The following is a 24,551-nucleotide window of genomic DNA, read 5'->3' as shown; positions in this document are numbered from 1 at the left end:
TCTTTAAGATTTAGGATACTATGCAGATTTGAGATTCAAGATTTAGGATTTAGATTTAAGATTTAGGATACTACTGAGATGCACTACAGATCATGGACAGCAAAAAGTCAGGACACACAAAAAACCAAGTATTTGTTCTGCTGTGACAAGACAGATACATAATTATTTAAAAACTACATTTTTAAAAAACAGTCGTTTTAAAGGGAAAAGGGCCAGAAGTTATTTTATCTTGTTAGAATTAAAATTTTTTTTTAAAGCTTTTAATGAAATGCCACAAAATTACAAATCACAGAGCAAACCTTGCATTAGTTAACATTGAACTTTTGCTTTTGGTAGCTTTACCAACACTACTGCTAGTGTGTCTTGCTTTCCTGTAATTTTTATTCCCCACTGTGATGACAGCCACTCAGAACAATTAAGATCCCAGGACTTGGCATTAACTGCAGATAAAAGGAGATTTAAAAGCAACAGGGGTGGGGCGCCTGGGTGGCTCAGTGGATTAAGCCGCTGCCTTCGGCTCAGGTCATGATCTCAGGGTCCTTTGGCTCAGGTCATGATCTCAGGGTCCTGGGATCGAGCCCCGCGTCAGGCTCTCTGCTCCACAGGGAGCCTGCTTCCTCCTCTCTCTCTGCCTGCCTCTCTGCCTGCTTGTGATCTCTCTCTCTGTCAAATAAATAAATAAAATCTTAAAAAAAAAAAAAAAGAATTCCGTGGGATATTAAAAAAAAAAAAAAAGCAACAGGGGCAAAACAAATCATTTGTGTAATTATCAGAATACTTTTTCTCCAAATCCTGTTCTGGATATTTGCCTGTAGGAGACAAAGCTGTATCTGAATTTAAAAATTTAAGACAGTAAAGTTATTAAGGTGGTAGAACACTCTGTCCTAGTCAATTCATAATCTTCTTACGTAGGTTATGAGAAACAGGTCTCTTATAATTGAATGTAGGAAGTATAATTTGTCACTCGTGAAATCTAGGATCTGTTAGAAGTAGATAATTAAATTCTTCAATTTAATACATATAACCTGCTAATAATTACAACTGGTGGTGGTGAGTTTGTTTTCAGTGTTGACATTCAATTAAAAGACCATTTATTGAAGAAATCAAGTACTCCTTTGGGTATTAGCAAGATAAACTATTCTGCCCTGAGATTCTAGGATTTCTCATTGCTTCAGAAAAAAATTATTGGCCTTAACTTGCTAATATCCACACCACATGCAATTTAAATAATAAATGTTTGAAGATGTTTTAAAATGAAGGTATGACAACCACAGAAAATTTATTCACTGGATTGGAATGTTAATGATGTTCAAAATGAAACTGTCATTGATAAACTGTGAATCTCAAATATGATTTAATATGAGGACATACTGCAAAAAATGTTCACATATTTACATAAAATAGGCTGATGTGAATTAAGACAGTGATAATTTTATCATTGCTATCATCTTACATGTTAAAGTATGTTTTGTCTTTTAAAGAGCTTTCAATCATAGGGGCACCTAGGTGGCTCAATGGGTTAAGCCTTTGCCTTCGGCCCAGGTCATGATCTCAGGGTCCTGGGATCGGGCCCTGCATCGGGCTCTCTGCTCAGCAGGGAGCCTGCTTCCCCCTCTCTCTCTGCCTGCCTCTCAGTCTACTTGTGATCTCTCTCTCTCTCAAATAAAAATGAATAAAATTAAAAAAAAAAAAGAGGTGCTTCACCTTTAAAAAAAAAAAAAAAGAGCTTCCAATCATATTTCACTGCATTTCCAAAAGAACCCTCTGTGAAGCAGGTAGGGAAGATTTATATTATCTTCTTTGCTCAGAGCAGAAAACTAAAACTCACTAAGGAAAGTAGGCCTCAGTGCAAATTAGTGGCAAAGACTCTAGTCATGTGCTATTCTAAGCCCTGCTGGAGAAACACCCACATAAACCACACAGATCCCAGCTAATACAGGGACTTTTCTTGAAATAAAATTACTTTACTTGACTGTTGTAGATAGGCCTATATTTATATTTGTTGAAAATTAGTTTTAGTTGGGGTCTCTCTTAAACTGAAAACAAGTAATTCTTAAAATGGGAAACCATGACTAGATAAATATTTAATAAATAAAATGGTCCAAGGAATTTGGCTACTTAAAAAAATAAATAAATAAAAATTTTGTACTTGAAGGCATTGCAGTTATTAGTTAAAAGAGCCTTAAAATACTGTTTTGTATTCAAAACATCATTTTAACACTGAGCCAAAACACTTAAGAGTTGAGAGTTTACTTGATCAGATCTAAGATACCATAAATAACCAAAACTGAGTGAATTTTCAAGGCAGATTTAAAACTGGGTATGACACCACCAAGTTAAAAATACCAGTACCTGGACAAGACATAGTCATTGCAGAAAATCAGTACTATAGACCACACCAATCACTGAAATCTCAAATCCTTTTTGAAAGTAGGCAGAGAACTTTATACAAAATAACCAACCTGTATCACCTCTGTTTTGAAATATAGTCATGGCTTCGAGATTTAATGCACACACACCCCTCATGAAAGCTTTCTTCATGGAATCTTCAAAGTGCTCTTTTTCTTGCTGCATTCTTTGAATCTCAGCTTTTGCATTTTCCAAAGCTCCAGATAACTAAATAAGGGGAATTTTTGAAAAGAAAAAGATTGAGACATAAGGAAGGATATTAATTAGTCAAAACAGACTTACACTGTGAAGTTTTTTTTTTTATAAAAAGCAGGCCATGTTTATTTACAGTCACAAGGAGTTGACTGACTCAGTGTGACTCAAACCACAAGGAAACCATTCTACTTCACTCCATTCTGAGTCCTAGGGTGGCCTAGACTGGCCAGAGTGCTGCCTGGGCCCATTCACAGGTTTATAAGTTTCTCAGTGAGGGCAATCTGTGACTCTCTGAGATTGGCCAAGTGGCTGTTGAGCATGGTCTCAAAGTCACTGGGAATCATCTTGGGTACTTGGTGACCCAGACTCCTCAAGAAATGGACCATGGTATTGTCAGCTGACACCCTTCCAGACAGCACATCCTCTGTGTACTGCAACCCTATCAGGGCATCCCAGATGTGAACCGATGCCTCTCAGGCTTGCTGCAGATTGTTTGAGAGTCTGAACATCTGGTTGGGGCTCAAATAGGTCTTCATGATCAGGTCGACTCTAATGTGTTCAGTGTCATAATATGCCTATTTCACTGTCAGAGATGTGAATATTACCCTCATGGTACTCCCAGGGACACCCATTAGAGTGCTGACCTAGGCTTTGTTGCTCATAGAGGCTGGTGCCCGCAGTGAGGTAAATGGGGATGGGGACTTCCCTGCCATAGTACTTAACAGTACAAGGTGCTCTGTAATGTCACGGCCTGCTGGGTACCAGCCCAGGATGAGTCCATTTGGAGAGACTTTCTTGTGTAATTCATACACCTTCTTAGTGAATTTCATTTCAACAACTACTTCATCTTTTGATTCATTGGGAGGTACTGAAAAGAAGGTGTTAGTGACTTTTGTTGAATGCTTGTCAACAGTTCTCAACAGGGTCCTGAAAACTCGGGCAGTGCTTCCACTGCATTGTCGCTCTTCACAATGGACGCCAAAATGACCTGGCTGGACCACATGGCTGCAGCGGGGAGAAGTGAAGAGGACCAGGGGGCTGCACAACAGCCACAGCCGGAGCTGAGCCAGTGCTGGTGCTGAAGCCAGGTATGGGCTGGAGTTGGGGCTGGGGCTGGGACTGGAGTGGTGGCAGGAGTCCTTGCTGGCACTGTCAGTGTGGCCCTCTTGTCAAGTGCTTAAGTTATTCTTATGTGAAATACTAAAAACACTTTACCTCTTCCGCCACGTATCTCAGTTTATTTTAAAAGGTGCGTTTTTACCTCTTACTGTCTCTATCAATAAACCATTTTCATTCCTAACCATAATATCAAGTTTCAAACAAGGGGAATTTCATGCTGGTCCCACCAAAGGTTGTTGATGTGTTTTAATTGTACCAAATAGATATGTCATTTCTTACCATAAAACTTTTATGCAGACTATTAAGCAAAATACATTAAAAGCCACAGATAGACTCTCATCTCTTTAGAAAAAAAATACCTAAATGCACTATTAACAGAATTTTTCTTTCATTCTTTCTTTTTAATTAAACATTATCTATAGAATTTACAGGGCAAAGTGACATTAGGTACAATCCCATAGGCCAAATCTTAAGGGACTGCATTTTTCTTTTTGCAAGTCATCCTGAATTGCAGCAAATTATTTATATAATGAATATTATTTTTAACATTAATAACTTATTCCTATAATGATGAAAAAAGGGTTTTCTTTTAATATTTGATTTCAAGAGGCCTTTGCATTCTTCACCGTGGTTTTTATTTAATTTTGGGTCTCAAATATTTTCCTTTGGAAACAATGTTTATTTTGTTAATAAAAGTCAGTGGGAAAATGACTTCAATTTATATGCAACTGCTTATCAGAACATAATTTACTTACATTAACATAAGGATAAACATATTTGCTTTGATGAGCCTCACCTCATTATTTTTGGCTCAATAAAGGCCAAGTAAAGAAGCATAAGAAAGCATGCTTTCTTAGAAATGTAAAGGTCTACAGGTGATTTCCAAGGGAAGTATACATTCAAAAGAGCCAACTAAAGTTGGAGGTCAGAGTTAAGTTAGTCTTAACTAGTGTTCTCTGCCAAGAAGTCTCATTTGAATCTACATGGCATTAAATGGAACTGGAGAAATGGGTTACTCTGCCTAACTATATACAGTATTTTATCTTTTTAATTTTTATTTAAAGAAATTGAAAATATAAAAAGTTTACCACAGCGACTCTGGTTTCATAATCATTGGAAATCTGGACACAAACTTCTTCCGCTCTTGCTTGACAAGCTCGTTCTACCACATCTTTCCACTGTTTCTGTACTATGGATCTCCAGCCTTTCCAGACTTTCTTCAGTAAAGTTCTCTGGAAGTACTGGTCAGCTAGTTTACCTTCATAGGCCTAAATGAAAGTAATATACAACCTCAAACAGTAACTGGTAAATACATTGGCAGGGATATTAAAAAACATAATGTAACCCTGAGGTAAGCAGTGTATATACGTTATCATCTAATCCTGTATAATCATATTATTCTCATTTGCAGACAGGAGAACAGGCTTAGAGAGAGGTTAAGTAACCTGCCCAGGTCACACAAATAGAAAGGGAAAAGGCAGCCTCACCTCATTTCAGAACCTAAGCTCTTATTCTTACATCACTGCTGTATGCCACCAATCAAGTTAGGAGGAAAACAAAACAAAACAAAAACAAAAGAAAGGAAACGACGGGGGCGCCTGGGTGGCTCAGTGGATTAAGCCGCTGCCTTCGGCTCAGGTCATGATCTCCGGGTCCTGGGATCGAGCCCCGCATCGGGCTCTCTGCTCTGCAGGCAGACTGCTTCCTCCTCTCTCTCTGCCTGCCTCTCTGCCTACTTGTGATCTCTCTCTCTGTCAAATAAATAAATAAAATCTTTAAAAAAAAAAAAAAAAGAAGAAAAAGAAAGGAAACGAGTAACTTGACATTGGCATTATGAGTCTGTATCACCTTTCAGCTGAAAGCAGGCCTAGGCGAAGGACAGAGCGGCTGCAAGGCCTAGAAGGTAAGGCCTGTTGGCTTTACGTACCACTGCTTCCTCTTCCACCTGGTGGCCACCACCATAAGCAAGGCTAATTTAATTCACACACTTTGCCATCAAATAGAGTGCCAAATAGATCCAGATAGAAGCATATGCCAGTCTTCTCTTATCAATGGATTTAAATTCTTTGGAAGTAGTTCCAATTTCAATTTTCTTAAATTTGAAAAGCTATTCAAAAACTGATGGTAGCCTCAAGTATTTCAACTAACATTTAAACATAATATATTCTCATCATTTCACTTGATAAATAACTTTCAAAATATGGCATTCTCATTTAAATAGCTCTTTTCAATATGTGTAGGTTAGTGTAGAATTAATCTACCAGGATTAATAAAAAACAATGAAAGCACTAGAAAGTATCCTTTAAAGAGAAATCCTGTTCCATGATAGTAGTAGCCTTTTCCTTAAGAAATTTCTAAGAAATTTCTTAGAAGTAAATGTACAGAGATCATTCCATGGCTCACATGAACATCAAATAAAACACACACACACACACACACACACACACACACACACACACGCACATACATCCATCCCCTATACTCTTGAGTTTCTATACTGTCTTCTTGTGGGATATACATATATTCTCATACTTTTCCACTTCTGATATTGTAACACTATTCTTGGTTTATATTTACTCTGCTATCCTGATTCAGCTCTTATTAAAGATGTTCAAGCTTAAATTATAAAAAACAAAAGAATTTTTAAGAAGCTATATAGACAGTTTTGATTCTCATCTCTAAGGCAAGTCTACACAATAAACATTCACACAACTTTATAATATAGTGATACAGTACTGCCTCTTTACGAAGAAGATATATTCAGGCATTTCTGAAGGAGAAACAATATAATAAGCATATGATATGTTAAAGATTATAAATTCTTTCTCCACATAATCACATCTGACATTAAATTTGTTAAAGGAGTTCCATGACAAGGGCATCTATTAGTCAGGTATGATCCTTACTAACTTACTACAAAGTGGGAAATGACAGATCAATTGATCTAAAAATATAAGAGGTGTTTTCCCCAAACTATACTAAAATTCTTTGAAATAAGAGCAACATTAAATTATAAATTCATTTTGATTAGAAAACAAATCTTTCTTTAGCGTTAGCAATAACTCTTAAATGTGACCCTAGACCCTTTTGAATTTCAGAAGTCTAATATCCATCAGTTATCATTTTGTTTTTATACTTACATCCTGTCTGCATTTAACGTGGCCAATTCGCCAGTGGAAGAATGTTCTCATCAACTCTATCCTTTCTTTTTGCTTGCCTATGGCATGAGACAAGCTAGAAATCACCTGTAAATAGCAATTAACTCAATTATTGTGTTGTTACAATAATAGTAATTTGTAAAGTGATTTTCTCATATATCAAAAAATGCTCAAGAGAATACCTATGCATCACTTGTATATTCATCCAGTTAACCTCATTATAATCCGTAAAAAGGCCAAAAACCTTTACCACATGAATGCACTACATATCAATGAATGAAAAGGAACAAAAGAAAGAAAAATCTTCATTATGTGTATCTTGGCAATCATTAAAAAAAAGTTTATATATGAAAATTAATATGGTCACTGACATTTAATTCAAGAAAGACAATTACACATTTGAATATTTTGCTACATATACACAAAGTCCCTGTTCACTAGACTTGAGGGGAGCAACCAGGGTTTTAAACATCTTTCTGGTCCCTAAATACTTTTAGTACTTTGGATTAGAAGTTGCTAAGGATTTTCTGGATTCAACAAACTCAAAAAAGCAAACAACAGTTATACTATAATGTTCTTCTTCAGTTTTTCCTGTTCTTCTTTTTTTTTTAATCTATGAAGACTTTTAAATTTTAAAACGATATTCTCTCTTACAAAGAACTAAGAAGCCAAAATATATTTTTTAAATTGACCACATTAAAGCAAGATTTAGTAAATTGGGCATATTTACTGAAAGACATTTATTCTGGTTCTTCTTTAAATAATTTTTAAAAGTGGAAAAGGGTATACATGCTAAGACATTAGTAGTATTCCATTTCTTGAGCTCTATAGTGGCACATAGCTATTTATCTTATTCATTTTCAAACTGAACACATGTACACTCTTTTGTGATACTTTGAAATTGAAAAATATATATTTAAAATATTTTGGGGCACCTGGGTGGGTCAGTTAAGTGTCTGCCTTCCTCAGGTCATGATCTCAGGGTCCTAGGATTGAGCCCTGTGGCAGGGAGCCTGCTTCTCCCTCTGCCCCTCCTGCTTGCTCATGCACTCTCTCTCAAATAAATAAATAAAATCTTTAAACTCAAATATTTTAAAACCTTAGGACAGAGTTCTGAGGGCAATAGAGAAAACGACTGATGTTAGTATCTATTGTTTCAAAAAAGTAAACTAAATAAAATGTTTGATTTTATATAATACCCTGAACACCAAAATAAATACATATTTAAAAAAATATATAATCTGTATCTAGTTCATTAAAACAGTAAATGCTGCATCTGCAGACAAATAGCTGAGGCATTGTCTCTGAAAACCACCATGGTGGGGGAGGAGGGGGAAAATCAGTGGATATATTGCCCATTCTGCTGTTGAAGGTGCTGTCGTGAGGCACAAAATTAGTAAAGACCTGAACCTTACTCTTTTGTTCTTAAGACGCAAAAAGAAAGTGAAGTACAAAGTATTCTCTGTGTGGGGCGTCTGGGTGGCTCAGTCTGTTAAGCATCTGACTCTTGATTTCAGCTCAAGTCATGATCTCAGGGTGGTGACACTGAGCCCAGTGTTGGGCTCCTCTCTGGGCGTGGAACCTGCTTGAGATTCTCCTTCCCTCTCTCCCTCTCCCTCTGACTCACCCACCCTTTGGGCACTTGTGCTCTGTCTTTAAAAAAAAAAAAAAAAAAGTGCTCTCTGTGTCTATAATAATAGGAAAAAATTTTTATCAATGAATAAAGACATATCACAAATAAAATATGACATACTTAAAATGGCCCCTAAAAACATAGTTTAACATGGGGGTAATGCTGGTTCCATGATATATTCTCTTAAGAACAGTTAGGAAGAAAAAGACTGGGGAAAACAATTAAGTGTCCCAATATTTAGCATGCACTTTTAAAACTTTAAGCACACTGATGGTGGTGACAAAGATTAAATGACATGACCCTGGCATATTTAATAGGATGAATGTATCTTATTTCTATGCATCTGAGTTTGTTTTTCATTTGTTTTTTTTTAAGATTTTATTTATTTGACAGACGGAGATCACAACTAGGCAGAGAGGCAGTCAGAGAGAGAGGGAAGCAGGCTCCCCGTCAAGCAAAGAGCCAGATGTGGGGCTCGATCCCAGGACCCTGGGATCATGACCTGAGCTGAAGGCAGAGGCTTTAATCCACTGAGCCACCCAGGTGCCCCTCTATGCATCTGTTTTTGTTTTTCCCAGTTTCTTAAATAATCTTCCCTTTATATCTTGTATGACCTAAATAATCCGTTCCTGGCATTTATTACCTAGCAAGATCTTTATTGCATCTCACTTAAAAAGAAATTTAAAAGTGAAGACCTCATCTTTTCTCCCTATGGAAACTTCATAGGCTTTTTGCAGCTCCTTCAAGCTGTTGATCCGGTTGCACAGTTGTTTTAAGTGTGCCGCATGTTTTTCTTTCTCTTTTTTCATTTCCATTCGGTGCCAGTCAATAAAATTAAGTCTCCATTTGCTTAGTTCAGATATGATGTTTGTCTGAAAAATAAATACACGAGCAATTAAGCAGTTTGTTTAACTTTGCTTCTTAAAATTACACAGAAATTAAGAAACATTAAAGATAATCAGAACAAGCAATCAACATAAGAGCTATTTATTAAAATCCCTAATGAAAATGTCTTCAAGTTCAACAGCCGTGACTGTTGTTCTCAGTTCACATTCGCCATACTAGGGTAATGAATTTTTTTCCTATTTTAATTTATTTTGTATGAAACCTTGTTCTTTAAAAAAAAACAACAAGAACTTCAGGTGTCCTTCACTAGTAAACAGATACTTTGTTTATTCAAGGACTTCAATGTCCATATTAAGATGGCTCAGGGCAGAAATGTAGGTGTATGGCCGAGGCTCAGCCATAGGACTGGGAAGTTACTTAGATAGACGTGGAGAGTGGAAACCATGGGGACTGATGCTTTCTTCCCTCAAATCATTTATCACAAAGGACATCTTACTGAATGAATCTGACCCCTTCTCACTCTACTGACTGGCATAAGTAAAAATACCAAATAATTATGTTATCAAAGAAACTAGGTAACAATATGATTATCTGAACCTAGAACAAATTTAATGACTGGCAGTGGCTACTTCACTGGACTTGCTACATGATTAGAAGGATGAAACCTGTTCCACGGGGGAACTCTTACGACCATAATTTCATTGTGAATGTGAAATCAGTTGTCTCAAACTATGTTTCAGAAAAAACTGTCATTTTCTGCATTATATATTAAATAGAAAAAAAAAAAAGAAAGCCATTTCTGTAATACTTTATTTAGAGACCAATAACGTCACTAAGATAATCAGATTTTATAGTCTTAGCAGTTACACACTGTGGTTGCTCAAAGCAGCTATAAAATGGATATACATTGCTAAAATTGGATCTTGTTTCCTACAAAAGGAGACGTTTCCCTTCGTCACAGCTATGACATGGTCAGGGTTCCCTAGATGTCTCTGTCACACATAGGATGAGTCTTTAAAAACATCTAAGAAATCCAGTGGAAACCCATAGTAGCTCTTTCTACTGAAAAGTATGCTATTCAAAGTGTGGGTCCTGAACTATGGACATTAAAGACTGAGAAATACAGTTTTAAAACACTGGACTGATCTTCTCAGGAAACTCTTTAGTTTTTAGTTCTTTTCACAAAATCTTTTGATTCAAAGAAAACTGAGTAGTGGGATCACAAGCAGAACTGTTATCCTACATGATAAACAACTATAACTGAACAAGTGTAATACCTTAAGCCCTGAACTCCAAAGATCCAGTACATTTTCCATCTTCTGAAAGTTTTCATCCGAAATAAGAAAATCGCTCACAATGACTTCATGGACGTCTGCATGACTAGAAATAGACGCTGGTGAGGAAGAGTCACCTAAGAGGTTAGAGCTGAAAAAATCCATGACAGGGTGTGAGGGTTTCCTTGGTGACGACACTGGCGATGACCCTGTGGAAGAAGGAAAGGTATTGCGGTCAGGCTGGAGGATGGATAACCCAAATGTAAGGAGTTCTAATGGAGGGTGAGATGTCAATTACTCACCAAGGTGGAGCAAAATGCAGAGAAATGACCTCTCGGTGTATTTACTTTTAAACTGCGCTTAGGCTGAAATTAATACTGTAATTTTAGTCCTGTCACTGATTCAGGAATGACAAGCATGAGATGCCTCCTACCCTCCCTCCCCCAAAATGACCTCTGTCCCAATCAAGGATGCTTCATATATCCAGTTCCAGTGTGAACTGAAGGTATTATCATCTGCATCATCATATCAGCATTTACTAAGTGCTTACTATGTTCCTGTAATAAAAGTGTTGGAAAGATGAACTCTCTTAATACATGCTGCTCTGAGAGGCATTATTATCTCCACTTCACTGATGAGGAAACAGGTTCAGAAAGGGTTAAGCAACTAACCAAGGTCCCAGTGGTTGTATACAGGTCATTATTACTTTATGTAAAACACTGTTATGGGTTTTAACACAACTCTCTAAGTTTTAATTCAACTCTCTAAGTAGAAAGAGACTAGTATGTACTAGTACAGATAATCAGATATAATCAGTTGTAAGGCACACTGTTGGCCTTCAACATATGGGTGAAAATATGTACATATATATGCATACATATACATCTATATATGTATATACGGATATCCATATATACAATACCTATACATAATTCCCACCCTCTGCCCCTATACATGGTGGAAGGGTGGGGGAATAGAGGGATAGACAGAGCCAGAAGAATTGGCATCTCCTTTTAAAAAGCAAAAAATAGAAAGGTTACTCTTTTATCACATGTGCATGTTGGAATTAGAGACTATTTATCATCATTTCTCACATATTTTGCTTTTGTTATGAGGGTCCTAACAACCAAGATTAAAAGCCCTCCCTATCTTCCTTAGTGAATGAGATGAGTCAAACAAAGATAAGGCTAATATAGAACTTGTTACTTAAAAGTTAATCAAGAATTCTTTGTCAGGGGCGCCTGGGTGGCTCAGTGGATTAAGCCGCTGCCTTCGGCTCAGGTCATGATCTCAGGGTCCTGGGATTGAGCCCCGCATCGGGCTCTCTGCTCCGCGGGGAGCCTGCTTCCTCCTCTGTCTCTGCCTGCCTTTCTGCTTACTTGTGATCTCTCTCTCTGTCAAATAAATAAATAAAATCTAAAAAAAAAAAAAAAAAAAAGAATTCTTTGTGAAAGGGAAAGTCATTCCCTATTAATATATTTTTACATAAACAATTTATCAACAAATGGTTGACGCTAGTCAAATATGAGATACTGGGGCGCCTGGGTGGCTCAGTGGGTTAAAGCTGCTGCCTTCGGCTCAGGTCATGATCCCAGGGTTCTGGGATGGAGCTCCACATCCAGCTCTCTGCTCAGCAGGGAGCCTGCTTCCTCCTCTCTCTCCACCTGCCTCTCTGCCTACTTGTGATCTCTCTCTGTGTCAAATAAATAAATAAAATCTTTAAAAAAAAAATATGAGATACTACCTACCTATTTTGAAGAATAATCCCAAAGAATAAAAGCAGAGTGACAAAGTATGTGAATGTTTTCTTTCACTAGATTTCACCAAGATCAGCACTTGTGGGAAATGCAAGAGGCTCTGCTTTTTATTTTTTTTATCTTTTTAAAAAGATATTTATTTATTTATTTATTTATTAATATGACAGAGATAGAGAGAGAGAGATCACAAGTAGGCAAAGAGGCAGGCAGAGGGAGAGGGGAAGCAGTCTCTCTGCCGAGCAGAGAGCCTGATGCGGGTCTCGATCCCAGGACCCTGAGATCATGACCTGAGCTGAAAGCAGAGGCTTAACCCAATGAGCCACCCAGGTGCCCCTTTATTTTTTATTTTTAAACATATTTTCACTTTTTAAAAACAGAATCACATAAATGAAGAACTTGAAGTGTCCCCCAGGGATTACACTGCCCAAGCCTTTTATTTACAAGTGAGGAAATGAAAGAGTAAAGACATTTCTTACGTGATGGCTTAAATGGCCCATACATTATATAACATTGAGTCACAGGGCAACAAAAATGTTCTATTTTAATTATTTTAAAATATTCTGTGTCAAAGGAAAAGTTTCAGTCTGGTGCTAGTATCCTTTTATAACCTCTGTAACACTTGCTCCTCTCTCAGCAAAGAAAAAGCAGATTTCAGGCTGAACACAACACATTCACCAGTGGTATTCAATCAAAACTTAATAATTGTGTTTTAGTTTCATTTATTTTTACCACTGTTTTCTTTTATAAAAAGGGCATATTAGAGTTTTATGCTATAATCAACAATGGCACATACAAATTTTCCTTTTAATGAATTTAAGCAAAAAATGAATATATCTGAAGAAAAAACACAAAAAGATAGAACAAGTGGTATGAAGATAGGACAAAAATCATATACAAATGCCTGAATAGGAAATAACGCACTGGTTCATGAAAACATTTAAATGGGCCAAACTCTAGGACATACCAATAATTCTTCTAAAGTATTTGCCCTCTAACCTAGCAGTTTTAAGAAAGGATGCCACATACTGTAGTAGATTAACCTATCTTAATTGTAGTATTTTGGAATTTTATGTATTTTAAACAGTTATTAGTTAATAAATTAGCAACAGCAACATTTAAAAATCCTGCCAAGAAGTAATATGCTGATATTATTCCTCTTACTACACAAATGTTTTTCACCAAACCACACAATGTCATATATTAATAAAAAGAAGCTAAGGAAAAGTCATACCATCTGTCTTTGAATGACTTGAAATATTTAAATCACATCCTTTTCCAACTTCCATCCTTGTTTCTCTTACTACAGGGCTATTTCCTGCTGAAAAGAAAATTAAAAAAAAATTTTTTTTTATTAAACCAAAGAACTCTCATATTAAATGCCTAAATGCACATCCCTAATTTAAAAGGTAACAGTATCTAAGATTTTAGAACAAGCAAAATACAACATGCTGGGGAAAGAGAACACTAAGTCAAAGAATAAGAAGAAAGAAAAAAATCTGAGACTAGAAAACATCTTATTGTATTATCAGGAAGCTCAACAGTACCCACCAAATATAGATGAAAGAGAATTCAGCCTACTATAGCATTCAATTCGTACTAAAAGACTAAGCGGATGAATGACATTAGAACTTAGAAAAAGCTGTGCTATATTATAACACAGGTATTTCCAGGCGCCTGCTACTCTTCACTAGTTGTAATCAAACAAAAATGACAGCGGTTCCCCCAAAACAGGGACTGCCTCACTTCCACCTTAGGAACCCTCAGTCAATACATGGTGAAAAGAAAACAGGAAAACTTCACAAGGATGGATGTGTTCGAGACTTATGTTTACTTTACCAACCTCCACATAGCTTTATACCAAGCAACAGCAATACCAAGAGGAGAAAATGGGATGATAAATTTATAAATTCTAACCAAGTCTATGTGTGAATTGGGAAATCTAAATTCATTGCATGTTGTATGCTTAGATCTCAAACTCTTTGTGAAAAAGGCAGAGTATTAATGAATAAATACTATCTTGCATGCTAGAAAAGAACAGGGTCTTGAATCCCAAGTGATGACCTTGAAAGGCTGGAGCTGGGGCAAGGAAAGGAATCCCATATTGTGTCACTGGGAACAATAGTACAGTAGTAGAGCAGCCAGCGGAAAAGGAAACAAGATTTTGGCGATCACCAAAAGGATAGACACACAGAAGACAAACACATGGATTGATTATTAAACATTTTATAAGATAGTAGGCAGCACTTTGGGTTTGCTCAGTAGGAACTACAGGCTGAGGTACCTAGTGTAATCAAAACATGGTCAAGATCACTGATGAAGAATGAATAAACCCAGGGTCCAATCTCTTGAAATCAGTTAAAATTTGTTCAGAAAATATTCAGTGTTAGAATGTTTAGTGGTAGGTTCTGGTCCTATTTGATGATCCAGTGCAGCAGGCTGAAGACTGAAGAGCAATGGAAACTCCATGTCTACAGAGGGAGAGGAACCAAATAGCAGGGCTGTAATTTCCCATAAACCCACAAGCCCGTTGACTCTGAGTAGGCTGTGTCCTGTGCCTTCAAGGAGAGATCCTTGGAGTTATGACTATTTTTGGTACCTGCCCATTGCCAGGCCCATCTTAGGAGGGCTTTCTGTGCCCTTTTAAGGAATATTTACTTACGGTGAGCTGTTTCGGATCTTGTACTTTACTGAATACGGAATGGATAGGTGAAAGGAGGTTTATCCTCCTTTTTCCACCTTCCATTCATCTATCAATATACTTCTTGGTATGTATTAGCTTTCAATTCTGTTTCTGACATAGTCCAAAATGGGTTCATCTTTGTGGTGATAATCCAAACAGTCTTCCATACTCACAAAAATGCTGCCAACAAAGTCCTAGCAATGGTTCATAAACTTAAAAGGTTCTGAGGGTTACCCATCTTTAATTTGGGGCCTCGGGCATTTAGTTTCCAAAATAATCCTGGTATATAACCTACTGGAGTAAGTAGAGATGCAGTATATTCCACTGAGCAACATATAATGGCTACCATGTTGCTTTAACACTATTGTTTTTCATAAAAGTAATAGTCAAAGTTCATATAAAAATCCAGCTGTCATATAAGAGCCAAGAGTAACATTAAAATGGAAAAAGTTCCCCCCAGATGATAGTGATACACAGGACTGAGAAGAATCACTGGAGAAGCATTTTTGCAATCCTAGGTCAACAGCATTAATGAGCTCAGTAACATCTTAAATTAAGAGATATCTTTAAAAATATACATAACCTTGGGGCACCTGGGTGGCTCAGTGGATTAAGCCTCTGCCTTCGGGTCAGGTCATGATCCTAGGGCCCTGGGATTGAGCACCGCATCGGGCTCTCTGCTCAGCAGGGAGCCTGCTTTCCCCTCTCTCTCTGCCTGCCTCTCTGCCTACTTGTGATCTCTGTCTGTCAAATAAATAAATAAAATCTTTAATAAATAAATAAATAAATAAAAATATACATAACCTTGATTATGAAGAATATCATCAATTATGGTAGGAACCCGCACATCTGGTACCACTTCTCCTTTAGAATGACATGGCTGTAGAGCACCTGATTCAATGTTTGGAGTCACGATAGCGTAACGAAGCAGTTCTTCATACTCTTCCTATGAAAAGCCAAGGACAAAGAATGTATTACAACAGTCACAACGGATATTCAGGCCAAGAACAATAAGGCCCAATTAAAAATGTTCTCTACTTCAGTTCTCAAAATAGTATTCCCATGTCATAAGGAATGTGTACTTTCTTAAAAACAGGACAAATCCAACAAGTAAACCTACCCAGATTTCTTCCAGTGATAGGACCTTAGTACACAGATTCCTTCAGTATGTCACTTTAGCTACGGTGACACAAAGGTAACCTAAAGTAGGTGCCTGAAGCCGATTAGCAGCTCCAAGGCAGAAGAGCCCTCCCTCAATTGGCAGCTCCTTGCAGGTGGGCAGAGACATGGTTAGTCACTTGTCTGCTTTTCGGAAACATAGTTTGAAGATGTTGCTCCCAAAGACTCCAAAATAGGACAGTCTAGGGATGAAAAGGAGTTGGATCATGGCTTTCTGACAGCCACGATCCAACGACAGTCACTCAGCATGGAAAGAGTATAAGGAAAATATTGGAAGAGAACAAATACTGAAGATAAAAAGAGAACATGAATGCAAACCTGTTTCACTCTAGCTGCTGACATCTTCATGGCACATGAGAAAGGAGCGATAAAAAATAGAGGAGACAAAGTGTAGACCTTACACGAATACTCCTCAGGTTTAAAAAAAATTAGAATTTCCTAACATAGATACTTAGCTATTTCTTTAGCCAAATCAAAAAAGGATACCTGTGAAGTAAAAAATATAGTGGAACTTAGTCTCTATTCACAAGGGATTGGTCATAATGTAACAAATATTCCTACTAAAAGGAGTCATTTCTAAGAGTCTTATGCACAAACCCAGAGAATATCTTTGCATTATAAAACTGGGGGGAAGGTTTTCAAGAATGGTAAATGTTATTATTCTAAAGCATTATTTTGTATTAAAGAAGTTGTTTAGCTCAGATAGAGAACTATCATCTCATTAGTCATAACTTATTATTATTTGGATTCACCTTCAGTTTGAAGATGACCAATGGTCAAAGCTACCTCTTTGAAGGGTCCTAGTCAATACCTGCTGAAGTGAATTAAGTTAATTCTAATATTTTATATATATATAAAACGCATATTATATATACATATATATATATAATTTTATTTATTTATTTGACAGAGAGAGAAAGATCACAAGTAGGCAGAGAAGCAGGCAGAGAGGGAGGGGGAAGCAGGATCCCGCTGAGCAGAGAGCCCTATGTGGGGCTCAATCCCAGGACCCTGAGATCATGACCTGAGCTGAAGGCAGAGGCTTAACCCACTGAGCCACCCAGGTGCCCCCGTCTAGTATTATATTTAATAAAATCATTATGATATGATATAGGTATTCAAAAATTAGCAATCTTTACTTTTTCCCTTTGGTTTTCTATGAGTAAGAGTATTTAATTGCCCACCACACTCAAGTTTCGAGCCATGGTTGTATCACAGTTAATAAATTAAGTGTCTTGGTGTTTCCCAAAGGAACAAATGTAACTGCACTCAGAGTTCTGTAGTTGGAACTACCTTGAATACTGCATCAGTAGGCGATATCAATGCATTTCAAACTAGCTTCCAAGGAGGTGTTTCAAGGGATCCACAATGTTTTCTTCAAATTTCATTTTTAAGCTATTTAGCTCTTTTAGAAACAGTAATAAAAGGAGCATGCACTAACAGATATACCATAAATGCTAAATCTTAACAGGCCCCCAAAAGTATAAATTCTTAAATTTTTGTGTTGGTTGGAATAAAGCTGCTTCTCCCATTGATGTACATGTCAAGGTCTTGTCAACGTGTCATGGATTAGAATGACTGTAGCTCTGCACAGGTTTATTTTTTGTTTTGAATTCACATCTGTACATGTATGTTCATGTAACTTGTACAGAGGAATGCACAACTGTAACACATGTGGCCACAACAATTTCGAACCACTCAAACTCAAGCACGTCTGATGGCTCCTGTCCCTCCTTACATGAGTATTGAGCTAGCAGTGCAGTAGCAAATGATTTCAGACCATGTTACATGCGTATCATAATACAATGAGTTTCCGCACTTTTCCAAGTCTGAGTCTTCTGGGTGCTTCTTCTGTGATTTTTTAAATTTATTATATAAAGTTTGAAGAAGTGACAGATTTTGTTGGTGATTGAACACTGAATCAAAAATTTTCTATCAATCCTTTTTTATGCTTTGGATCAGTTTATTTGAAGATGAGATATGCTTTTAAAAAGCTACCAATTTTTCATAATGCATAGAGAAACTGAATCACTATGTTATACACCTGAAACTAACATAACACTGTGTGTCAACTATACTAAAAAAAAACCTCAAAACAAAACAAAAAAGCTACCATTTTCAACTGCTTATGTTAAAAATTAGAATTTTCTTGAAACAAGATGGGACTGGGGAGGGAGACAAACCATAAGAGACTCTTAATCTCAGGAATCAAACTGAGGGTTGCTGGAGGGGAAGGGGGTGGGAAAGATGGGGTGGCTGGGTGATGGACATTGGGGAGGGTATGTACTATGGTGAGTGCTGTAAATTGTGTAAGACTGATAATTCACAGACCTGTACCCCTGAAGCAAATACTATATTAATAAATATTATATATGTATATACAAATACGTGTGTGTGTATATATATATATACACATATGTATATGTTAACTTAAAAAATCTAAAAAAGAAAAAAAAAAACTAGAACTTTCTTGATATCACGTATCCCAAATAACATATAGAAGCAAAAAGGTCACTTAAGCTCATCAAACTATGCTGGTCTTCTATTATCCATTAACATCAAATGTGCATTCATAAAAGCAGCTTCATTGTTTTTCCTGAGTCTGTGAGAAGTAAATGTCACAAATTTGCATTTATAACATAAATCTATACAATTATATTTCTGCTGTAGCCTTTTCCTACTGGAATTTGAAGTAAAATTATTTTGTAAAGACGGTTTATGTTGGCAGATGTTTGAAAATTTCAAGTGTTTAGGGTAATTAAATGTAAAGAAGTGACCTGGTTTCAGTTTCAGTCTTGATTTGCATATTAACATAGATTTCTTATAAAAAGTAAATGTTATGTCATAGCAAACACAGCTCTTTACATGTCACAGCTAAGGACAGAAGAGAAACCGATACTCCAAAGGGAGAATCATTAGAAAGAAAATTCAATCATCAGAATTTGGGGTGTGGTATCAAACTCTGCATGGGGCCCCCCTACTCAGCAGAGGACTTGCTTGAGATTCTCTCTCCCTCTCCTGCTGCACCCCCTAAAATAAATAAATAAATCTTTAAAAAGAATCCTCCCTTCATATTGCCATTGTTAACTCCTTTGTTAGAGATGTCCCCTTCATAATAATAAACACACGTCTTAAAATTTTAAATTTACATTTCCTGACAGAAAATAAAAGTCAGTATTTCACATGATCCTATCACCAAGGCAGGGGGCTCTTAATAGAGAAAAAGCAATTTAGACCATCAGAGATACATTTAATTTTTATGTTGACAAAAATAACTATAATTCTTAAAATAGATTTAAATATTTTTAAAAATTAAATTTATTTGTCAGAGAGAGAGCATGCTTACATTAAGCAGTGGGAGCAGCAGGCAGAGGGAGAAGCAGGCTTCCCATTGAGCAAGGGGCCCAACACTTGATCCCAGGACTAAAGGACCATAACCCCAGCCAAAGGCAGACACTTAACCCACTGAGTTAACTTGGCATCCCATAGATTTAAATATTCTTATCACTTATCACTGAGGCAGGAGGCTCTTATTAGAGAAAAAGTGATTTAGACTATTACAGATATATTTAATTTCCATGTTGACAAAAATAATTATAATTCTTTAAATAGATTTAAATATTCTTAAATTTTAAATATTCTTAAATCTTAAATTCTTAAATTTAAGATTTTGAAATCTTAAATCACATCAGTTTTCCAGTTATTACAATAAAAGGAAATACCCAAACAGTTTGATAAACTGAAGCCATACACAAGATAATCTACTGGTTTCTATAAACCTGAGTCAGTCCTAACAAAACACATAAAATTTCAAGTTCAGTAACTCCCGCCACAGGGAAGTGTAACAGTCCAGCAGCAGCTGTTTTCCTTTTATTCCTTTAAGTTACTAAAACCTCAGGGTCTGACCAGGGGAAAAGGCCATCCAGCAACATTTCTCAACCTCCCCTTCAGCAGGTATGGCCAAGAGACCTGGTCTATGAGGTCCAGGTAGAAATGATGTGTACATCTTCAGGTCATATCCTTAGGAAGCTGCTTGCTTCCAACTCAGCCCTTCTCGTGGGTTAGAGGTGGTGGTGAGCTAGCACCCAATGATACAAACCTCTTCAACACACTAGGGCATGGCAGAGCAACACGAGAAAGAGACTGGGTCCTGTGGTGACCTCAGGACTCTCTATCAGCTCTGACTTACATGAGTCTATGTATCAGCTCAGGCTTTTAAGCAATTCACTTAATCAAATCTTATTTGGTTCCTGTTAAAGTGGCCAAAATAACACACTATTATACTTCCCAAAGAGCCAAAATAAACTTGATATTGGCTGAGAACATATAAAAATGTGGCTGTTATAGACCGAATGTCTGTGTCCTCCCCAAATTCATAAATTGAAACCTGACTCCCCAGAGCAGCTATATTTGGAGATGGGGACTCTAAAGTAATTAAGGTTACATAAGGTCCTAAGAGTGGGGCCGATATGTTAGGATTAGTGTCCTTCTAAGAAGAGAAGACAGAGAGTTCTCTCTTGGCCCATGCATGTGCACTTAGGAAAGGCCATGTTGAGAACTCAGTGAGAAGGCAGCTCTCCGTAGGCGAAGAAGAGAGCCTACCAGAAACGGACCCTGCCAGACCTACTTTGGTACATTCAGCATACAGAACTACGAGAAAATAAATTTCTGTTGTTTTAGCCACCCAGTCTGTGGTGTTTTGTTGTGACAGCCCAAGCAAACTAATATAGTGACTATCCTGTATTTGTATTTTGAGGTCAATTAACTTTTTATTTTATTAGTAAATGTATTATTTTTTTATTAAAGTATATCAATACCTAGAAACAATAAAGGGTACTTGAGGTTAATATTTTTTTAATGTTTTGCTAACTTTGTACTTTATTATAGGTTTGTGATTATATATAATTTGAGTTGAAAACCCAGGAAGTATTTAAATTTTTGAAGAACTGAACACATACTTTTCTTAGTTTCTTTTGGGCAAAGTTTAGACCATTATACTTACTCAGAGACAAAGATTTCAGGGAAAATGGAGTATGGTATTTAAAATTACTACTGTAGGAGCACCTGGGTGGCTCAATGGGTTGGAGCCTCTGCTTTCGGCTCGGGTCATGATCTCAGCGACCTGGATCAAGCCCTGCATTGGGCTCTCTGCTCAGTGGCGAGCCTGCTTCCTCCTCTCTCCCTCTCTGCTTGCCTCTCTGCCTACTTGTGATCTCTGTCTGTCAAATAAATAAATAAAATCTTTAAAAAAAAATAAATAAAATTATTACTGTAGTTTTACTTTTGCATCCCTTCTTCCCTTTTGAACCTGGTTGAAATGTCTGAGGTCAATTAACTTTTTAATTGGGGGCAATTATCACTAGATTTAGCCAATTCAGCTTTGCTCAATCAGAGTTATTTTATTAAAACTTCCTGCCTGATATATCAGTTCTATGTACATATGTTAACTTATCTTAGGTTAAGATTAAAATATCAGGTATTTAAACAACTATTTTTGTTTCATATATGTAGATATGGGGCAAATGGGCTTTCTTTTTTAAAAGATTTATTTATTTATTTATTTGACAGACAGAGATCACAAGTAGGCGGAGAAGCAGGCAGAGAGAGAGGAGGAAGCAGGCTCCCTGCTGAGCAGAGAGCCCCATGCGGGGCTCGTCCCAGGACCCTGGGATCACGACCTGAGCCGAAGGCAGAGGCTTAACCCACCGAGCCACCCAGGCACTCCGCAATGGGCTATTTTTTATTTAAGGATCAAAATTAATCAATATTGAGCACCTGGGTGGCTCATTCGTTAAACCTCTGCCTTTAGATCAGGTCCCGATCCCAGGGTTCTGGGATCAAGCCCTGCTTTGGGCTTCCTGCTCAGCGGAGAGCCTGCTTCTCCCTCTCCTCCTGTTTGTGTTCCCTCTCTCACTGTGTCTCTCTCTCTGTCAAATAAATAAATAAAATCTTTAAAAAATAAAAATAAATAAATCAATATTGTCTTTCTATTCTGGAGATTTATTCTTTTGAGGTACAGCTTTGTCTCCTGACAAAATGACAACCTGGGAACTCACAAAGTGTTTTTTACATTTTTTAAAGGTTTACAATATCTGGGGTTTTCCCCTGACCAACAATAAGCTATTCTCAGTCATTAGCTGAGTGTCCTACAGTTCAACTCAATTCTGACACTATGCACTGCAGATAGCAGCAGATTCCACAGAGTAAGGGCTCAGTGCGATAAGACTTCACCTCCCCCAATCTCAGACACCAGTAGCAAGCCCAAGCCTTCCTGGAGCTCAGGGTGGGTGGGTCTAAAAGTTCCAACTCTCTAAACATGTGGTTGGCTCCTCAGCAACCAGCCTCTATCCTCAGGTGGGGTCCAAAATCACCTTGTGGTGTAATACATTTATCACTCTCATTATTTAAGAAATTTCAAAGGTTTTTGACACTATGTGCAAAAAATAGGGATGAAGACCAAAATATATTTATTATAAATTGCAATATCAAAAGTATAAATGAATTAATCAGTTCTGTTCTGAAGGAAGTTTGGAAAAGTTAGAGATAAAAACTTCAGGAAAGCACTGTTACCTTAAAAGACCGCACTAGGTAGAAGTACATCCAAATGGAAGGCAAGGATGAAACATGTACATAACAATTCCAGACTACTTTTGCCCTAATAAAAAGTCACAGCTATTTTTTCAATAGCTTCCCAATTTCTAAATCTGTAATTTCAATTAAAGGAACACATATGTTTCATAAAGTATCTTATTAAAACTTTTCTCATATTACAGTGTCAAAAACAACTTACTCTATTGAAGCATAAACATAACATCCAGTTTTCCCCTTGTAACTGATATAACTATAAAATTCAAGATATGTATCAGGCTCTCACACTAAAAATCTACTCTAGAAATCTGAATCCACATTTCCAATAATAAACATTTAGAAATAAATGTAAAAGAGTTCATTAAAAATCCACACCATTTATCTGTCACCATCCAGGTCCTGTGCAGCAGAATGTGCTGAACGTTGTAGCAACAGGGATTAGAACTCGAGTAGAACACGAGGGAATCTAGGTCCCCAGAACTCTGGGTGGTTTGATATTATACTAATTTGCATTAAAATGAAAGCAGCATTCAGAAGAGAGACCTATAATGAGAAAACGTTCAGAAAAAAGTTTCTTGAGATTTCCAGCTTCTCTCATTGTGCTGTTTGAATCTTTTGCACGAAAAGTGAAGAGTTCATGACTATTTTCTGAAAGGTTCAAACAATGTAAGGTATGTGTGTCCCAAAGTCTGTGAATTCTTGACATCTGATATTATAATTTGATATACACTATATAAAAAAAATTATAAATGTAAATGGCATGAATAGGGGAAAAATGTATTCCTAGTTTTCCCTCATATTGTCCCTTGTTTAAAATAGATAAGTCACAACAAATTTAGACATGTCTTCCTACCTGAAGATCTGAAGAGACAGAACTGCCCCGCTCAGAGTCATTCTGTATAACGGGAAGTGAGCCTTTCTCCTCATCTGATGACATTCTACACAAACACTACAACATAATAGAAAAATCACTTGATATTTAAACTAAAATAACATGTTCTCTACATATACACATATCCTATCCTGTAAATAATAATCTTGTGAAATGTTAAAATCACTCAACATATTCAGCACCCACAAATAACTAGTTAAAAAAAAAAAAGTAAAAGACTCAATTCCCAACAGCAGTGAGTTGTTTTTTTTTTTTTTAAAGATTTTATTTATTTATTCGACAGAGAGAGATTACAAGTAGGCAGAGGCAGGCAGAGAGAGAGGAGGAAGCAGGCTCCCCGCTGCGCAGAGAGCCTGATGTGGGGCTCGATCCCAGGACCCCGAGATCATGACCCGAGCTGAAGGCAGAGGCTTTAACCCACTGAGCCACCCAGGCGCCCCAGCAGTTAGTTTTTAATATAGTCAAGAAGATGATACAAATCTATGAAAGGTTAAAGAGAAATGGGAGCTTGTCAGACACATCCACAATGGCGTCTGTTGAGAACAGACTGCGATCGTTGTTCTTTTTTTTTTTAAAGATTTTATTATGTATTTGAGAGGGAGAGTGAAGAAGAGAGAGCACATGAGGTGGGGCAGGGGGGAGCAGAAGGAGAAGCAAGAGCTTCGTGACTCCCCGCAGAGCAGGGAGCTGGATGCAGGGCTTGATCCTGGGACCCTGGGATCATGACCAGACCTGAAGGCAGATGCTTAACCAACTGAGCCACCCAGCATCCCATGATCAGTGTTCTTGAGCAATGTGTGGCAATCTGTGTGCTGTATGTT

At 37.2% G+C, this 24,551-nt stretch overlaps 1 protein-coding gene and 1 pseudogene across 2 annotated transcripts in view; both read right to left on the bottom strand.

Moving 5' to 3' along the window:
• Nucleotides 1-24,551, bottom strand: part of POC5 (POC5 centriolar protein) — a 40,760-nt gene that overhangs the window by 12,426 nt on the left and 3,783 nt on the right. The window contains exons 3-10 of one of the 2 annotated variants that reach the window (XM_046001036.1): nucleotides 23,692-23,787; nucleotides 15,876-16,017; nucleotides 13,623-13,709; nucleotides 10,638-10,843; nucleotides 9,210-9,386; nucleotides 6,864-6,968; nucleotides 4,812-4,991; nucleotides 2,463-2,616 (exon numbers count right to left, since the gene is read on the bottom strand). In XM_046001036.1, the coding sequence (XP_045856992.1) occupies nucleotides 2,463-2,616; nucleotides 4,812-4,991; nucleotides 6,864-6,968; nucleotides 9,210-9,386; nucleotides 10,638-10,843; nucleotides 13,623-13,709; nucleotides 15,876-16,017; nucleotides 23,692-23,775 (1,135 nt within the window). In that variant the 5' untranslated portion in view covers nucleotides 23,776-23,787. The remainder of the gene's footprint in view (nucleotides 1-2,462; nucleotides 2,617-4,811; nucleotides 4,992-6,863; nucleotides 6,969-9,209; nucleotides 9,387-10,637; nucleotides 10,844-13,622; nucleotides 13,710-15,875; nucleotides 16,018-23,691; nucleotides 23,788-24,551) is intronic. The other variant, XM_046001037.1, reaches the window with a different exon arrangement.
• Nucleotides 2,853-3,607, bottom strand: LOC123938313 (annotated as a pseudogene).

Source organism: Meles meles, chromosome 3, assembly GCF_922984935.1.
Source record: "Meles meles chromosome 3, mMelMel3.1 paternal haplotype, whole genome shotgun sequence".
Classification (NCBI taxonomy): Eukaryota; Metazoa; Chordata; class Mammalia; order Carnivora; family Mustelidae; genus Meles; species Meles meles.
Note: the sequence above shows the minus strand (reverse complement) of the source record. Positions and strands in the feature narration are given on the sequence as shown.